This window comes from Oncorhynchus gorbuscha, linkage group LG09, assembly GCF_021184085.1.
Source record: "Oncorhynchus gorbuscha isolate QuinsamMale2020 ecotype Even-year linkage group LG09, OgorEven_v1.0, whole genome shotgun sequence".
Lineage (NCBI taxonomy): Eukaryota > Metazoa > Chordata > Actinopteri > Salmoniformes > Salmonidae > Oncorhynchus > Oncorhynchus gorbuscha.
The window spans coordinates 81548543-81568055 of NC_060181.1; the positions used below are offsets into that span (position 1 = coordinate 81548543).

At 45.8% G+C, this 19513-nt stretch overlaps 2 protein-coding genes across 3 annotated transcripts in view; both read left to right on the top strand.

The window, feature by feature from the left end:
* The window catches only part of LOC124044151 (cystathionine beta-synthase-like), an 882911-nt gene that overhangs the window by 297168 nt on the left and 566230 nt on the right, over positions 1-19513 (top strand). The gene's annotated exons all lie outside the window — the stretch shown is intronic.
* LOC124044145 (collagen alpha-2(IV) chain-like) overlaps positions 1-19513 on the top strand; it is a 128441-nt gene that overhangs the window by 77850 nt on the left and 31078 nt on the right. For both annotated transcript variants that reach the window (XM_046363631.1, XM_046363632.1), the window contains exons 5-8: positions 17497-17631; positions 17753-17797; positions 17947-18063; positions 19049-19117. In XM_046363631.1, the coding sequence (XP_046219587.1) occupies positions 17497-17631; positions 17753-17797; positions 17947-18063; positions 19049-19117 (366 nt within the window). The remainder of the gene's footprint in view (positions 1-17496; positions 17632-17752; positions 17798-17946; positions 18064-19048; positions 19118-19513) is intronic.

Below are 19513 nucleotides of genomic sequence, written 5' to 3' on the forward strand. Positions count from 1 at the left end.
CCATCCAGGAACTGACCAGGATCAACCCTGCTTAGCTTCAGAAACAAGCCAGCAGTGGTATGCAGGGTGGTATGCTGCTCATGACTTGGTTGAGTCTAATTGTGTTGCTCTCCTGGGGCTCTGTAGGGTGTGTTTGTGTTTGTGAACAGAGCCCTAGGACCAGCTTGCTTAGGGGACTCTTCTCCAAGGTTCATTACTCTGTAGGTGATGGGTTTGTTATCGAAGCTTTGGGGATCTATTCCTTTTAGGTGGTTGTAGAATTGAAATGCTCTTTTCTGGATTTTGATAATTAGCAGGTATCGGCCTAATTCTGCTCTGCATGCATTATTTGGTGTTTTACATTCTACACGGAGGATATCTTTGCAGAATTCTGCATGCAGAGTCTCAATTTGGAGTTTGTCCCATTTCGTGAATTCTTGGTTGATGAGCGGACTCCAGACCGCTCAACCATAAAGGGCAATGGGTTCTATAACTTATTCAAGTATTTTTAGCCAAATCCTATTTGGTATGTTGAATTTTATGTTCCTTTTGATGGCATAGAAGTGCCTTCTTGCCTTGTCGCTCAGCTCGTTCACAGCTTTGTGGAAGTGACCTGTGGCGCTGATGTTTAGGCCAAGGTATGTTTAGTTTTTTGTGTGCTCTAGGGCAATGGTGTCGAGATGGAATTTTAATTTGTGGTCCTGGCGACTGAACTTTTTTGGAACACCATTACTTGTCCTACTAAAATTTACTGTCAGGGCCCAGGTCTGACAGAATCTGTGTAGAACATCTAGGTGCTGCTGTAGGCCCTACTTGGTTTGTGACAGAAGCACCAGATCATCAGCAAACAGTAGACATTTGACTTCAGATTCTAGTAGGGTGAGGCCAGGTGCTGCATTCATTGATATATACAGTGGGGCAAAAAAGTATTTAGTCAGCCACCAATTGTGCAATTTCTCCCACTTAAAAAGACGAGAGAGGCCTGTAACTTTCATCATAGGTACACTTCAACTATGACAGACAAAATTTGAAAAAAATCCAGAAAATAACCAGGCATCCCTTCAGGCAGAGGATGCCTGGTAGTTCTTTAAAAGTGCTTTTCTCACCATCTTAAATAAGCATGCCCCTTTCAAAAAATATAGAACTAAGAACAGATATAGCCCTTGGTTCACTACAGACCTGACTGCCCTTCACCAGCACAAAAACATCCTGTGACGGACTGTAATAGAATTTAATAGTCTCCGCGATATGCAACTGTTCAGGGAAGTCAGGAACCAATACACACAGTCAATCAGGAAAGCAAAGGGTAGCTTTTTCAAGCAGAAATTTGCATCCTGTAGCTCTAATTCTAAAAAGTTTTGGGACACTGTAAAGTCCATGGAGAACAAGAGCACCTCCTCCCAGCTGCCCACTGCACTGAGGCTAGGCAACACGGTCACCACCGACAAATCCATGATAATCGAACATTTCAACAAGCATTTATCTACGGCTTGCCATGCTTTCCTCTTGGCTACCCCAACCCTGGCCATCAGCTCTGCACCACCTCGCAGCTACTTGCCTGAGCATCCCCAGCTTCTCCTTCACCCAAATCCAGATCGCAGATGTTCTGAAAGAGCTGCAAAACCTGGACCCGTACAAATCAGCTGGGCTAGACCATCTAGACCCTCTCTTTCTAAAATCATCTGCCTCTATTGTTGCAACCCCTATTACCAGTCTGTTCAACCTCTCTTTGTATTGTCCGAGATTCCTAAAGATGGGAAAGCTGCCCAGGTCATCCCCCTCTTCAAAGGGGGTGACACTCTAGACCCAAACTGTTACAGACCTATATCCATCCTGCCCTGCCTTTCTAAAGTCTTTGAAAGCCAAGTTAATAAACAGATCACCGACCATTTTGAATCCCACCGTATCGTCTCCTCTGTGCAATCCGGTTTCCGAGCTGGTCACAGGTGCACCTCAGCCACGCTCAAGGTACTAAACGATATCATAGTCACCATCGATAAGACAGTACTGTGCAGCCGTCTTCATCGACCTGGCCAAGGCATTCAACTCTTGTCAATCATCGTATTCTTATTGGCAGACTCAATAGCCTTGGTTTCTGAAATGACTGCCTTGCCTGGTTCACCAACTACTTCGCAGTTAGAGTTCAGTGTGTAAAATCGCCTGTCGTCCGGACCTCTGGCAGTCTCTATGGAGGTACCACAGGGTTCAATTCTTGGGCTGACTATTTTCTCTGTATATATCAACGATGTCGCTCTTACTGCTGGTGATTCCCTGATTCACCTCTATACAGACGACACCATTCTGGATACATCTGGCCCTTCTTTGGACACTGTGTTAACTAATCTCCAAACGAGCTTCAATGCCATACAACACTCCTTCCATGGCCTCCAACTGCTCTTAAACGCTAGTAAAACTAAATGCATGCTTTTCAACCTTTCGCTGCCCGCACCCGCCCGCTCTACTAGCATCACTACTCTGGATGGTTCTGACCTAGAATACGTGGACAACTACAAATACCTAGGTGTCTGGCTAGACTGTAAACTCTCCTTCCAGACTCATATCAAACATCTCCAATCCAAAATCAAATATAGAATCGGCTTTCTATTTCGCAACAAAACCTCCTTCACTCACGCTGCCAAACTTACCCTAGTAAAACTGACTATCCTACCAATCCTCAACTTCGGCGATGTCATCTACAAAATAGCTTCCAATACTCTACTTAGCAAATTGGATGCAGTCTATCACAGTGCCATCCGTTTTGTTACCAAAGTGCCTTATATCACCCACCATTGCGACCTATATGCTCTAGTTGGCTGGCCCTCGCTACATATTTGTCACCAGACCCACTGGTAACAGGTCCTCTACAAGTTTATGCTAGGTAAAGCTCCACCTTATCTCATCTCACTGGTCACGATAACAACACCCACCTGTAGCATGCGCTCCAGCAGGTATATCTCACTGGTCATCCCCAAAGCCAACATTTCCTTTGGCCGCCTTTCCTTCCAGTTCTCTACTGCCAGTGACTACAACAAATTGCAAAAATTGCTGAACTGGAGACTTACATTTCCCTCACTAACTTTAAACATCAGCTATCTGAGCAGCTCACCGATCGCTGCAGCTGTACATAGTCCATCTGTAAATAGCCCACCGAAAACCTCATCCCCATATTGTTTTTATTTACTTTGCTGCTCTTTTGCACATCAATATCACTATTTACACACCATCATCTGCTCATCATCTGCTCATTTATCACTCCAGTGTTAATCTGCTAAATTGTAATTACTTTGCTACTATGGCCTATTTATTGCCATACAATGTAATTGGAGAATCTGTTTTGTTGATTCTGTTTTCATTCTCTCTGTAATTGGAGAATCCAGTGGGTTCTGGTAGTCTTTAATAGTTGATTCAATGTAATTGGAGAATCCAGTGGGTTCTGGTAGTCTTTAATAGTTGATTCAATGTAATTGGAGAATCCAGTGGGTTCTGGTAGTCTTTAATAGTTGATTCAATGTAATTGGAGAATCCAGTGGGTTCTGGTCTTTAATAGTCTCTCTGTCCATGCTTCTCTTTCTTTCACCCTCTATTTCTAAAATGTTGATTAGAATACCTGGAGGATAAGGCAAGAAAGAGAGAAAGAGAGCAAGGGATGGAAAAACAGAATGTGGGGAGAATGGACAGAGTGATCTGACAAGGAGAGGAGTGATCGATAGTGACTGTGTGACAGCAATACCAGACAGAGAGAGAAATAAGTAGAAAAGAGATTTGGATTGAGATGAGGAGGGGTTGAGAGTTGAAGAAGGCCAATCAGCAGGTCAGGTCATAAACCACTGATCCATCCATGATGTCATCACCTTCACTCTATTTGTTCTTCTTTTTTCTTTTGACTTGGATCCTGATTGATGACTGGTCATGTCCCCATTTAACCCGGATCTCTTATGAGTGTCTTACTTGAGGCGGAGGGAGATGAGAGGATAGAGGAAAGAGAGAATAGAAAAAGACAAAGGAGTAATCATTCATTGTTATATCCATAACCACCCTCCATAACCAGCCTCCATAAGCAGCCTCCATAACCAACCTCCATAACCACCCTCCATAACCAGCCTCCATAACCAGCCTCCATAACCAACCTCCATAACCAGCCTCCATAACCAGCCTCCATAACCAGCCTCCATAACCAGCCTCCATAACCAACCTCCATAACCAGACTCCATAACCAGCCTCCATAACCAACCTCCATAACCAGCCTCCATAATCAGCCTCCATAACCAGCCTCCATAACCAGCCTCCATAACCAACCTCCATAACCAGCCTCCATAACCAACCTCCATAACCAGCCTCCATAACCAACCTCCAAATCAGCCTCCATAACCAGCCTCCATAACCAGCCTCCATAACCAGTCTTCAGAGGAGGCTGAGAGCAAAGCTCAAAAGACTGAAGGACTCAAATACACACACATGCATGCACACACACACACACACATGTATATGCACACACACACACATGTATATGCACACACACACACATGTATATGCACACACACACACACATGTATATGCACACACACACACATGTATATGCACACACACACACACATGTATATGCACACACACACACACACATGTATATGCACACACACACACATGTATATGCACACACACACACATGTATATGCACACACACACACATGTATATGCACACGCAGCCTTAAAAAATCAGTGGCGTTTCAAAAGGAAAGGAGAGAGGATGTTTGAAGAGCAGATATCCTCAGATGTATTTTTCAGATTCTGTTTTTATGCAGGTGCACTGGATTGTGAGACTGAATGTGTGTCAATGTTTTCTCTCCCTTTGTCTTTCCTTCTTTCTCTCTCTCTCTTTCTTCCCTTCTCCCTTCATCTCTCCATCTTTGGCCCTTCCTCTGACATCTGTAAAGTATGATTGAGGGCAGACACCTTTCCACCTGTAAGTAATTGTAGAGTCATGAGTCTGTGTGCGATATGCATGTGTGCTTGTGTTGGGCAGTGTGTCAGGGTTTAAATGAGCAATTTAGGTGGGTATGTATTAAGCCACAGTGGGTCTATAAACATATTGAATGCACACGGGACATTCCTAGACCCTACACTCTTTCTACTGTAGACTTGAGCTGCTCTCTAACTCCTCTGTGTTGGAACCAGCCCAAAGCTCAGAGCAGGTTGGACTGCTCACTCTAGAACTTTTCTCTCGTGTTTAGAATGCAGTCCAGATGGTTCTGTCTATCTCTATATACCACACACACACACACACACACACACAGAGGCACACACACACGCACATGCACAAACACACACACACAGCTTTCTCCTCCCTCTGCTGGAGGAGTACCATGACCCGGCTACAGTATGTAAAGAGGTCGACCCAGGACTGATATCATATCCATTCTCTCTCTATTTGTGGAGAAGCTGTGTGCCAGGGAGCTGGGCCTCTGATAAAACAGCTGACAGAACTAGGTCAGAAGATCAGGAGGAGAATTGAGAGAGAAGAGAAGATGAGTTACATCCCCACTAGACAAAAACTGCTTGAATCAACATTGTTTCCATGTCATTTCAAACCCCAAAAAGCGATGTGATGACGTTGAATCAATGTGGAAAACTCATTGGATTTGCAAAAAGTCATCAACCTAAGGGCATGTCATCATTTTTTCACCAAACGTTTAACCTAAATCCAATGACATGGTGATATTTGTTGTTAATTTCACGTTAGTAAATGTAAATAAAAACTAGAAGTTGAGCTGACTTCTGTGCCGTGTCTGATAGGAATACAGAGATTTATAATTAACAAATAGATTGGAGAGAGAAAGAAAGAAAGAAAGAAAGAAAGAAAGAAAGAAAGAAAGAAAGAAAGAAAGAAAGAAAGAAAGAAAGAAAGAAAGAAAGAAAGAAAGAAAGAAAGAAAGAAAGAAAGAAAGAAAGAAAAAAAAAAAAGAAAGAAAGAAAACGAAAGGAGTGGAGTTGAATGTGAAAGATTACATTTAGCAGAGGGTGGACAACAGAGTAGGAGTGGGGTGAAGGGGTTAATTTGCTTCAGCTATTGTGGTGTTTGTTCAGGTCCCCTGTGATTTACAATTGTTTTGTTTAAGATGTCCTCCCCTGATTCTTAAACACACTCACACACAATTACACACACCCTGTACCCATATCTCCCCTTCCCCTCCTTTATCAGCTTCACATGAAGAATGGCATTTATCAGGTCTGTGTTTTAGCCATGCAGAAACATACAGCCCAGTGCATTCCATAGCACTGCACTAGACAGTTGTCTCTTATATATGCACAACACACACAACACACACAACACACACAACACACACACACACACAACACAACAAACACACACACACAACACTAGACATGTACTGTAGGTCTTTGAGGACTTACAGAGCCTTCAGAAATAATTCATAACCCTTTACTTCGTCTACATTTTGTTGTATTACAGCCTGAATTTAAAGTTAAGCCTAAATAAGTACAGGAGTAAAAATCTGCTTAACATGTCACATACTAAGTTGCATGGGCTCACTCTGTTTGCAGTGATAGTGTTTAACATGATTTTTGAATGACCGCCTCATGATGTCTGTACCCCACACGTACAATAGGCTGTAAGGTCCCTCAGTCGAGCAGTGAATTTCAAACACATATTCAACCACAAAGACCAGGAAGGTTTTCCAATGCCTCACAAAGAAGGGCACCTATTGGTGACATTGAATTTCCCTTTGAGCATGGCGTAGTTATTAATTACACTTTGTATAGAGTATCAATACACCCAATCACTATAAAGATCCAGGCGTCCTTCCTAGCTTTCCTAGTTGCCGGAGAGGAAGGAAACCACTCAGGGATTTCCCTGTGATTCCAATAGTGATTTTAAAACAGTTAAAGAGTTCACAAAGGTGATTCTAACATGTATTGACTCAGAGGTGTGAATACTTATGTAATTCAGATATTTCTGTAAAACACTATGTTTTCACTTTGTCATTATGGGGTATTGTGTGTGTAGATGGTGACAAAAAGAATCTATTTAATCCATTTTGAATTCAGGGTGTAACACAACAAAATTGTGCACAAGCAAGATGGCGCCATCAGAGAGGGTCTTCTCGCTTCTAGTTCTGAGGAAACTATGCAGTATTTTGTTTTTTATGTATTATTTCTTACATTGTTAGCCCAGAAAATCTTAAATGTTATTACATACAGCCGGGAAGACCTATCGAATATCAGAGCGACGTCAACTTACCAACATTACGACCAGGAATAATTGGTAATTAATCTGGCCCCGCGGCCTTGTGAATGTTCATCTGTTTAAGGTCTTACTCACATTAGATTTACATTTACATTTAAGTCATTTAGCAGATGCTCTTATCCAGAGCGACTTACAAATTGGTGCATTCACCTTATGACATCCAGTGGAACAGTCACTTTACAATAGTGCATCTAAATCTTAAAGGGGGGGTGAGAGGGATTACTTATCCTATCCTAGGTATTCCTTAAAGAGGTGGGGTTTCAGGTGTCTCCGGAAGGTGGTGATTGACTCCGCTGTCCTGGCGTCGTGAGGGAGTTTGTTCCACCATTGGGGGGCCAGCGCAGCGAACAGTTTTGACTGGGCTGAGCGGGAGCTGTACTTCCTCAGTGGTAGGGAGGCGAGCAGGCCAGAGGTGGATGAACGCAGTGCCCTTGTTTGGGTGTAGGGCCTGATCAGAGCCTGGAGGTACTGAGGTGCCGTTCCCCTCACAGCTCCGTAGGCAAGCACCATGGTCTTGTAGCGGATGCGAGCTTCAACTGGAAGCCAGTGGAGAGAACGGAGGAGCGGGGTGACGTGAGAGAACTTGGGAAGGTTGAACACCAGACGGGCTGCGGCGTTCTGGATGAGTTGAAGGGGTTTAATGGCACAGGCAGGGAGCCCAGCCAACAGCGAGTTGCAGTAATCCAGACGGGAGATGACAAGTGCCTGGATTAGGACCTGCTCCGCTTCCTGTGTGAGGCAGGGTCGTACTCTGCGGATGTTGTAGAGCATGAACCTACAGGAACGGGCCACCGCCTTGATGTTGGTTGAGAACGACAGGGTGTTGTCCAGGATCACGCCAAGGTTCTTGGCGCTCTGGGAGGAGGACACAATGGAGTTGTCAACCGTGATGGCGAGATCATGGAACGGGCAGTCCTTCCCCGGGAGGAAGAGCAGCTCCGTCTTGCCGAGGTTCAGCTTGAGGTGGTGATCCGTCATCCACACTGATATGTCTGCCAGACATGCAGAGATGCGATTCGCCACCTGGTCGTCAGAAGGGGGAAAGGAGAAGATTAATTGTGTGTCATCTGCATAGCAATGATAGGAGAGACCATGTGAGGTTATGACAGAGCCAAGTGACTTGGTGTATAGCGAGAATAGGAGAGGGCCAAGAACAGAGCCCTGGGGGACACCAGTGGTGAGAGCGCGTGGTGAGGAGACAGATTCTCGCCACGCCATCTGGTAGGAGCGGCCTGTCAGGTAGGACGCAATCCAAGCGTGGGCCGCGCCGGAGATGCCCAACTCGGAGAGGGTGGAGAGGAGGATCTGATGGTTCACAGTATCGAAGGCAGCCGATAGATCTAGAAGGATGAGAGCAGAGGAGAGAGAGTTAGCTTTAGCAGTGCGGAGCGCCTCCGTGATACAGAGGAGAGCAGTCTCAGTTGAATGACTAGTCTTGAAACCTGACTGATTTGGATCAAGAAGGTCATTCAGAGAGAGATAGCGGGAGAGCTGGCCAAGGACGGCACGTTCAAGAGTTTTGGAGAGAAAAGAAAGAAGGGATACTGGTCTGTAATTGTTGACATCGGAGGGATCGAGTGTAGGTTTTTTCAGAAGGGGTGCAACTCTCGCTCTCTTGAAGACGGAAGGGACGTAGCCAGCGGTCAGGGATGAGTTGATGAGCGAGGTGAGGTAAGGGAGAAGGTCTCCGGAAATGGTCTGGAGAAGAGAGGAGGGGATAGGGTCAAGGGGGCAGGTTGTTGGGCGGCCGGCCGTCACAAGACGCGAGATTTCATCTGGAGAGAGAGGGGAGAAAGAGGTCAGAGCACAGGGTAGGGCAGTGTGAGCAGCACCAGCGGTGTCGTTTGACTTAGCAAACGAGGATCGGATGTCGTCGACCTTCTTTTCAAAATGGTTGACGAAGTCATCTGCAGAGAGGGGGGAGGGGGAGGAGGATTCAGGAGGGAGGAGAAGGTGGCAAAGAGCTTCCTAGGGTTAGAGGCAGATGCTTGGAATTTAGCGTGGTAGAAAGTGGCTTTAGCAGCAGAGACAGAGGAGGAAAATGTAGAGAGGAGGGAGTGAAAGGATGCCAGGTCCGCAGGGAGGCGAGTTTTCCTCCATTTCCGCTCGGCTGCCCGGAGCCCTGTTCTGTGAGCTCGCAATGAGTCATCGAGCCACGGAGCGGGAGGGGAGGACCGAGCCGGCCTGGAGGATAGGGGACATAGAGAGTCAAAGGATGCAGAGAGGGAGGAGAGGAGGGTTGAGGAGGCAGAATCAGGAGATAGGTTGGAGAAGGTTTGAGCGGAGGGAAGAGATGATAGGATGGAAGAGGAGAGAGTAGCGGGGGAGAGAGAGCGAAGGTTGGGACGGCGCGATACCATCCGAGTAGGGGCAGTGTGGGAGGTGTTGGATGAGAGCGAGAGGGAAAAGGATACAAGGTAGTGGTCGGAGACTTGGAGGGGAGTTGCAATGAGGTTAGTGGAAGAACAGCATCTAGTAAAGATGAGGTCGAGCGTATTGCCTGCCTTGTGAGTAGGGGGAAGGTGAGAGGGTGAGGTCAAAAGAGGAGAGGAGTGGAAAGAAGGAGGCAGAGAGGAAAGAGTCAAAGGTAGACGTGGGGAGGTTAAAGTCGCCCAAAACTGTGAGAGGTGAGCCGTCCTCAGGAAAGGAGCTTATCAAGGCATCAAGCTCATTGATGAACTCTCCCGAGGGAACCTGGAGGGCGATAAATGATAAGGATGTTAAGATTGAAAGGGCTGGTAACTGTGACAGCATGGAATTCAAAGGAGGCGATAGACAGATGGGTAAGGGGAGAAAGAGAGAATGACCACTTGGGAGAGATGAGGATCCCGGTGCCACCACCCCGCTGACCAGAAGCTCTCGGGGTGTGCGAGAACACGTGGGCGGACGAAGAGAGAGCAGTAGGAGTAGCAGTGTTGTCTGTGGTGATCCATGTTTCCGTCAGTGCCAAGAAGTCGAGGGACTGGAGGGAGGCATAGGCTGAGATGAACTCTGCCTTGTTGACCGCAGATTGGCAGTTCCAGAGGCTACCGGAGACCTGGAACTCCACGTGGGTCGTGCGCGCTGGGACCACCAGAGTAGGGTGGCCGCGGCCACGCGGTGCGGAGCGTTTGTATGGTCTGTGCAGAGAGGAGAGAACAGGGATAAACAGACACATAGTTGACAGGCTACAGAAGAGGCTACGCTAATGCAAAGGAGATTGGAATGACAAGTGGACTACACGTCTCGAATGTTCAGAAAGTTAAGCTACGTAGCAAGAATCTTATTGACTAAAATGATTAAAATGATACAGTACTGCTGAAGTAGGCTAGCGGGCAGTGGGTGCGTTGTTGACACTACACTAATCAAGTCGTTCCGTTGAGTGTAATAGTTTCTGCAGTGTTGCTATTCGGGGGCTAGCTGGCTAGCTAGCAGTGTTGTTTACGTTACGTTGCGTTAAAAGAACGACAATAGCTGGCTAGCTAACCTAGAAAATCGCTCTAGACTACACAATTATCTTTGATACAAAGACGGCTATGTAGCTAGCTATGTAGCTAGCTACGATCAAACAAATCAAACCGTTGTACTGTAATGAAATGAAGTGAAAATGTGATACTACCTGTGAATGCGACCGGGTTGTTGAGTTCTATTCAGAAGACGTTGGCTAGCGTTGGCTAGCTAGCAGAGTCTCCTATGTTAAGGACGACAAATAGCTGGCTAGCTAACCTCGGTAAATTAAGATAATCACTCTAAGACTACACACTCTAAACCTAAACAACACAATTATCTTGGATACGAAGATACGAAGACAGCAAAGACAGCTATGTAGCTAGCTAACACTACACTAATCAAGTCGTTCAGTTGAGTGTAATAGTTTTCCCAGTGCAGCTAATCAGTGGACGTTAGCTAGCTGGCTAGTGAAGACTACGTTAGGACGGCGAAATACGATAATTACGCAATTATCTTTGATACAAAGACGGCTATGTAGCTAGCTGAGAAGAAATTGCTAAGATTAGACAAATCAAACCGTTGTGCTATAATGAAATATAATGAAATGTAATGAAAAAGTAATGAAAAAGTTATACTACCCGCGGGAGCGAAGTGCCGATGCGACCACTCGCTCCAACCCGGAAGTACATAGCTATGGAGAGCGAGATAGCACAGACGTCCTGAACAGTTGGTGCACTCATGCATGGTTCAGTGTTGCTTGCCTGGCATTTAGCTAGTCTGGTAGGGTCGCGTCACTGGGTAGTTAGTGGCTGGGTTTCCCTTTTCTTTGTAATCCGTTATAGTTTACAATCCGTTATAGTAGGATTCGATCTTAGTCCTGTATTGACACATTGTATGTTTGATGGCTCCTTGGAGGTCGTAGCGGGATTCCTTATAATCGTCCGGATTAGTGTCCCACTCCTTGAAAGTGGCAGCTCTAGTCTTTAGCTCAGTGCAAATGTTTTCTGTAATCAATGGCTTCCGTACGTACGGTCACTGTGGGGTCGTCGATGCACTTATTAAATGAAGCTGGTGACTGAGGTGGTATCAGATGAATCCCTGAACATATTCCAGTCTGTGCTCGCAAAATATTCCTGTAGCTTAGCATCCGGATCATCAGACCACTTCCCTATTGAGCGCGTCACTGGTACTTCCTGTTTGAGTTTTTGCTTGTAAACAGGAATCCGGAGGATAGAGTTATGGTCAGATATGCCAAAGGGAGGGCGAGAGAGAGCCTTGTATGCCTTTCTGTCTGTTGAGTAGAGGTGATAAAGAATTTTGTCTCCCTCCCTTTGGCACAGATGACATGGTGGTATAAATGAGGTAAAACGCATGTTAGTTTCCCTGCATTAAAACCACCAGCCATGAGAAGCACCGCCTCTGGATGTGCATTTTCTTGTTTACTTATGGCCTTATACAGCTCGTTGAGTGTGGTCTTAGTGCCAGCATCGGTTTGGGGGGGTAAATAGATAGCAACGAAAAATATAGATGAAAACGCTCTTGGTAAATAGTATGGTCTACAGCTTATCATGAGGTATTCTGACTAGCAACAACTTGAGACTTCCTTAACATTAAAGATCGCACACCAGATGTTGTTAACAAAGAGACACACACCCCTCCCCCTCATTTTACCCGAGGCTGCCGACCGGTCTACAGTTCTTCAGGTCCTGCTAATAGGATAGTCTCAAATGGAGCTCATCCAGTTTGTTCTCTAGTGACTCCGTCGCTTCCTCTTTTGAGTCCTGGGGATTAAGGCCTGGTAAGAACAACTTCTAGAACTGCCAACTCGTTGAAGTAGAATTTGTCATCCAAATCGAGATTAGTGATCGCAGTTCTACGTCCAGAAGCTGTTTTCAGTCATAGGAAATGATTATGTAAGATCAGCGTGAAAAAACACACAACACACACAGGATTGGTCAGGAGCCTGTATAACTCACATTGGTAAGATTTTGCCAAAAGCCATTGCCGAAATGCATACACCTGCATCGATGGCACAAACATACACACAAACCTCCCCCTCTCAAGCACAAACTTGGTGGTCAGATACACTCTATCACTCTGTATAATAGGCTTCAGGGGGTTTGACTGCCTTGTTGTCTGACTTTGTGTTTTATTTCCCCTTAATACTATGGTTCCCCCACCTCCAGCCATAAACAAATTTGTGCAAAGAATTTGAGAGAAATAAGCTTTTTGTTCATATGTAAAATTTCTAGGATCTTTTGTTTTCGGCTTATGAAACATGGGACCAACACTTTACATATACGTTTTTTGTTTACATTTACATTTTACATTTAAGTCATTTAGCAGACGCTCTTATCCAGAGCGACTTACAAATTGGTGCCATTCACCTTATGACATCCAGTGGAACAGCCACTTTACAATAGTGCATCTAAATATTTTAAGGGGGGGGTGAGAAGGATTACTTTATCCTATCCTAGGTATTCCTTAAAGAGGTGGGGTTTCAGGTGTCTCCGGAAGGTGGTGATTGACTCCGCTGTCCTGGCGTCGTGAGGGAGTTTGTTCCACCATTGGGGAGCCAGAGCAGCGAACAGTTTTGACTGGGCTGAGCGGGAACTGTACTTCCTCAGTGGTAGGGAGGCGAGCAGGCCAGAGGTGGATGAACGCAGTGCCCTTATTTGGGTGTAGGGCCTGATCAGAGCCTGGAGGTACTGAGGTGCCGTTCCCCTCACAGCTCCGTAGGCATCTTTGTTCAGTATACTGTATTTCAACCATCCTCATCACTACAGATAAGGCACTTCTCACATTCTCTTTTCCTTCCCTATCCAACCCTGAGCTCTTTCTCTTTCTACACACAGAGTATCTTAATCACAACGGTTTATTTAGTTGGTAGATTAGACTTTGTGAAGTTTCAAACAGACAATAACCAAAACACGCTGGACTGAATGACACTCTGATTGGCCTTTTAACTCTGACATGACATGGGATCGCATTTTGAACATTTAATTGTTGTTCTGATTTAAACAGGCATCTGACAGGACACCCAGCTCTCTCTCCTCCTGCCCCAAGCCACTCTCTTATCTGACTGCATGCTCTGTGTATTTGATGGAGAGATTAAAGGAAGTGTGTGTGTGTGTGTGTGTGTGTGTGTGTGTGTGTGTGTGTGTGTGTGTGTGTGTGTGTGTGTGTGTGTGTGTGTGTGTGTGTGTGTGTGTGTGTGTGTGTGTGTGTGTGTGTGTGTGTGTGTGTGTGTGTGTGTGTGTGTGTGTGTGTGTGTGTGTGTGTGTGTCTGTATATCGGAACATATACTAATATGCAGGATTTGACATGTTCCCAGGCAGAGTTACCAGAAATGGGACTGTGTACCATCATTCAGATAAGAGGTAGCTCATAGGAGTCAAACACAGTTGATTTTTATTTTAAACTAAAGTTTAGTCTCCCATAATCACTGGATGGCAGAAGAGAGTAGTGGTTGACTATGCGTAACTTTACAAAGCTCAAGGAGAAAGACATGTCTCTCTCTTATGGCCATAGGTTGATACCACAAAGTCGTAACCAAGGTTTTGGGTGTTTCCAGTTCTCTCTGAAGTTATGCTTGGCAGTTTAAATTAGACTGCTGACATAGGCAAGGATATGTAGCAGAGGAGGCTGGTGGGAGGAGCTCATTGTAATGGCTGGAATGGAATCAATGGAACGGAGTCAAACATATTGTTTCCATGTGTTTCGTGTGTTTGGTACCATTCCATTGAATCCATTCCAACCATTACACTGAGCCGTCCTCATACAGCTCCTTCCACCAGCCTCCTGTGATATGTAGTCTATGCATCTATATACAGTGCATTTGGAAAGTATTCAGACCCCTTCACTTTTTCAACATTTTGTTACGTTACAGCCTTATTCCAAAATGGATTCAATTAATTTTTCCCCCACATTAATCTACATACAATACCCCATAATGACAAAGCGAAAATAGGTTTTTAGAAATACCTGGTTTACATAAGTATTCAGGTCCTTTGCTATGAGACTTGCAATTGAGCTCAGGTGCATCCTGTTTCCATTGATCATCCTTGAGATGTTTCTAAGGGGTGTGTCCACCAGAGCCGTCCTCGGGAAGGGGTGTGTCCACGAGAGCCGTGCTCGGGAAGGGGTGTGTCCACCAGAGCTGTGGTCGGGAAGGGGTGTGTCCACCAGAGCCGAGCTCGGGAAGGGGTGTGTCCACCAGAGCTGTGGTCGGGAAGGGGTGTGTCCACCAGAGCTGTGGTCGGGAAGGGGTGTGTCCACCAGAGCTGTGGTCGGGAAGGGGTGTGTCCACCAGAGCTGTGGTCGGGAAGGGGTGTGTCCACCAGAGCTGTGGTGGGGAAGGGGTGTGTCCACCAGAGCCGTGCTCGGGAAGGGGTGTGTCCACCAGAGCTGTGGTTGGGAAGGGGTGTGTCCACCAGAGCCGTGCTCGGGAAGGGGTGTGTCCACCAGAGCTGTGCTCGGGAAGGGGTGTGTCCACCAGAGCAGTGCTCGGGAAGGGGTGTGTCCATCAGAGCCGTGCTCGGGAAGGGGTGTGTCCACCAGAGCCGTGCTCGGGAAGGGGTGTGTCCACCAGAGCCATGCTCGGGAAGGGGTGTGTCCACCAGAGCCGTGCTCGGCAGAGGAACAGAGCCGTGCTCGGGAAGGGGTGTGTCCACCAGAGCCGTGCTCCGGAAGGGGTGTGTCCACCAGAGCCGTGCTCGGGAGCAGCAGTTATTACATTTACATGGTCCTATTCCCCTGCTCAGATGTTACATGCATTAACCAGTGTGTTTTGTCATCAACTGTGCCATTGGGAACCAGATTGCTATAACATATTTTGTGGTTAGCTGATACGTGGAATACCTATCCAGGCGGTGTAAGATCTGGCATGCATCAGCCACGTCTGAGCAGAGGAACACGGGTTAATGTGTGTGCGGGGTAATGCAATTGCTAAATCCCAAGGGAGAGAGAAATGTGTACCCTGGTTTATTTGTGCTTAATGTAAGGTTCTACATAATAATAATAATAATAATTGTGATGTATACATTTATGTTAATTGAGAAATTGTTACCTGAATATAATGACTATGATTTCATGCCTTTGTGGAAAGCATTGGTTTATAATTATATATATATATATATAATATATATATATATATGCCATTTAGCAGACGCTTTTATCCAACTTTGCTGAAAAACAGTCATGCGTGCATACATTCTAGTCCATGGGTGGTCCAGAGGGACAAACCCACTATGGCGTCAACTTTGCCATGCTCTACCAACTGAGCTACACAGGACCACTGGTATGTTCCAGGTGGGAGGTAGGCCAATGCCAGCCAGGGCTAGAAAAGACATTTCTGTCCAACAGTGTTCTATCAGGGATTATTTAGGTCTTCTTCAGAGCTGTGTTTTAGTAATTGATTACTTTCAGTTAATCCGAGTTTATGTTTCATGGTTTATGACTTTGTGGCTGTGGTAACTTTGTGACGACCGGTCTACCTGCTACCTCACTGTTCCCCCAGTCTAAACAGTGTTTCTCCACCTATACTTTTAGTAATGCCAGAAAACCACCACTGAGTGGAGTCTCACTCCCACTGCAACATGTTTAGCTGCTGTAGATGTTCATATCATTTGACAGACAACTCATTATGTAGGAGAAGTTGCATTGTTGTGATGCTTTAACCTCCATTCAATACTAAACCCCCAGTTACCTGCCTGTAAGGCAAGTGAATGTCGTTTCTATGTTATTTTTATAGCATCAACAGGTGAGTTTAAACACTCTTTTCATCACATATACATTTGAATGTTAATGTCTCCATCCCCCAATTATTGTATTGTCTCTCCTCTGTCTTTTTATGAACACGTCTGTCCTCTGTCTTTTTATGAACACGTCTGTCCTCTGTCTTTTTATGAACACGTCTCTCCTCTGTCTTTTTATGAACACGTCTGTCCTCTGTCTTTTTATGAACACGTCTGTCCTCTGTCTTTTTATGAACACGTCTGTCCTCTGTCTTTTTATGAACACGTCTCTCCTCTGTCTTTTTATGAACACGTCTCTCCTCTGTCTTTTTATGAACACGTCTCTCCTTTTTATGAACTGTCTGTTTTTTATGAACACGTCTGTCCTCTGTCTTTTTATGAACTCTGTCCTCTGTCTTTTTATGAACACGTCTGTCCTCTGTCTTTTTATGAACACGTCTGTCCTCTGTCTTTTTATGAACACGTCTCTCCTCTGTCTTTTTATGAACACGTCTCTCCTCTGTCTTTTTATGAACACGTCTCCTCTGTCTTTTTATGAACTGTCTTTTTTTTATGAACACGTCTGTCCTCTGTCTTTTTATGAACTGTCTCTGTCTTTTTATGAACACGTCTGTCCTCTGTCTTTTTATGAACACGTCTGTCCTCTGTCTTTTTATGAACACGTCTGTCCTCTGTCTTTTTAACACGTCTGTCCTCTGTCTTTTTATGAACACGTCTGTCCTCTGTCTTTTTATGAACACGTCTGTCCTCTGTCTTTTTATGAACACGTCTGTCCTCTGTCTTTTTATGAACACGTCTGTTTTTATGAACTCTGTCTTTTTTTTATGAACACGTCTGTCCTCTGTCTTTTTATGAACACGTCTGTCCTCTGTCTTTTTGTCTTTTTATGAACACGTCTGTCCTCTGTCTTTTTATGAACACGTCTGTCCTCTGTCTTTTTATGAACACGTCTGTCCTCTGTCTTTTTATGAACACGTCTGTCCTCTGTCTTTTTATGAACACGTCTCTCCTCTGTCTTTTTATGAACACGTCTGTCCTCTGTCTGATGATTAACATATCTCTCTTCCTCAGGGCCAGCCTGGTCTTCTTGGTTCTCAGGGCCCCCAGGGGCCTCCAGGACGTCTAGGGGACCCAGGTGTCCAGGGAGTCCAGGGAGAGAAGGGTGACAGGGGCAGAGGAGGCTTCATCGGCCCCAAGGGTTCTGTGGTGAGGAACACTGACTGGGGAATTCTTCTCTAGAGATCTCAAACACCGGCCTAGTAGTGTGTCCACTCATCAAGTTTTGGTATGGACTTATATACAGTGAGTGTTTTTCCTTTCTCCGCAGGGGATGACTGGTGTTCCTGGGTTTTCCGGGTTGGACGGAATTCCCGTGAGTGGGATTAAGATGATTTTCTCCAAAAACAGATAAATAACAGACACACATGCCAAAAAAACCATCTGCTGTTATTTTGTTTATACTTTAAGAACTGTACTGATGTTGTTAAGGATACTCATGAACTGCTCCATGTCATCATCCAGGGCCACCCAGGACAGGCTGGGCCTCGTGGGAAACCTGGAGCAGACGGGTGCAACGGAACACACGGAGACTCAGGGTCGGCAGGGCAACCAGGCTACGATGGCCAGCCCGGGTATAATGTACGTATGAGCCCAGTTGATGTCACCAGAGATGTTTGTAGAGAAAGAATCAGGGTTTCCACCTTGTAGACTGAGACATTGAATAACTTCCATTCTTTATATTTTCTCTTTTAAATGTCTACCCATTCCCCCCTCTCACTCTCTCTCACTCTCTCTCACTCTCTCACTCTCTCTGTCTCTCACTCTCTCTCACTCTCTCTCACTCTCTTTCTCTCTCTCTCTCTCTCTCTCTCTCTGTCTCTCTCTCTGTCTCTCTCTCTCTCTCTCACTCTCTCCCCTCTCTCACTCTCTCACTCTCACTCACTCTTTCTCTCTCTCTCTCTCTCTCTCTCTGTCTCTCCCTCTCTCTCTGTCTCTCTCTCTCTCTCTCTCTCTCTCTCTCTTTCTCTCTCTCTGTCTCCCTCTCTCACTCTCTCTCACTCTCTTTCTCTCTCTCTGTCTCTCTGTCTCTGTCTCTCTGTCTCTCTGTCTCTCTCACTCTCTCTCTCTCTCTCTGTCTCTCACTCTCTCTCTGTCTCTCTCTCTGTGTCTCTCTCTTCTCTCTCTCTCCGTCTCTCACTCTCTCTGTCTCACTCTCTCTCACTCTCTTTCTCTCACTCTCTCTCTCTCTCTCTCTCTCTCTGTCTCACTCTCTCCATCTCTCTCTCTCCGTCTCTCTCTCTCTCTCGCTCTCTCTCCTCTCTCTCTCTCTGTCTCTCTCTGTCTCTCTCTCTCTCTCTCTCTCTCTCTCTCTCTCTCTTTCCATCTATCTCTCTCTCTCTCTCTCTCTCTCTCTCTCTCTCTCTCTCGCTCTCTCTCTCCATCTCTCTCTCTCCGTCTCTCTCTCCGTCTCGCTCTCTCTCTCTCTCCCCGTCTCTCTGTCTCCTCTCTCCGTCTCTCTCTCTCCGTCTCTCTCTCTCCGTCTCGCTCTCTCCTCTCTCTCTCTCTCTCTCTCTCTCTCTCTCTCTCTCTCTCTCTCTCTCTCTCTCTCCGTTTCTATCCACAGGGTCAGATGGGCAGGAAGGGACAGAAGGGAGACACTCTGGAGCTGAGTGTGTTCATGGAGCGCTTCAGGGTGAGAGGAGAGGGCTGGAGGACTGTGGAATAGATCTGATATAGTATTACATACAGTAGTATCACCTCCAAAGGCTGTCAGAGCACTGTATGACCTCTGTGTCCATAGTAAAGGCTGTTTTAAATGGTACATCATGTCAGTTCGGCCAGTAACCGAAAGGTCGCTGGATAAAATACTCGAGCCGATAAGGTGAAAAATCTGTTGATGTGCCCTTGAGCACTATGGCTGACCCTGTAAAACAACACCTATCATACTACTATGGCTGACCCTGTAAAACAACACCTATCATACTACTATGGCTGACCCTGTAAAACAACACCTATCATACTACTATGGCTGACCCTGTAAAACAACACCTATCATACTACTATGGCTGACCCTGTAAAACAACACCTA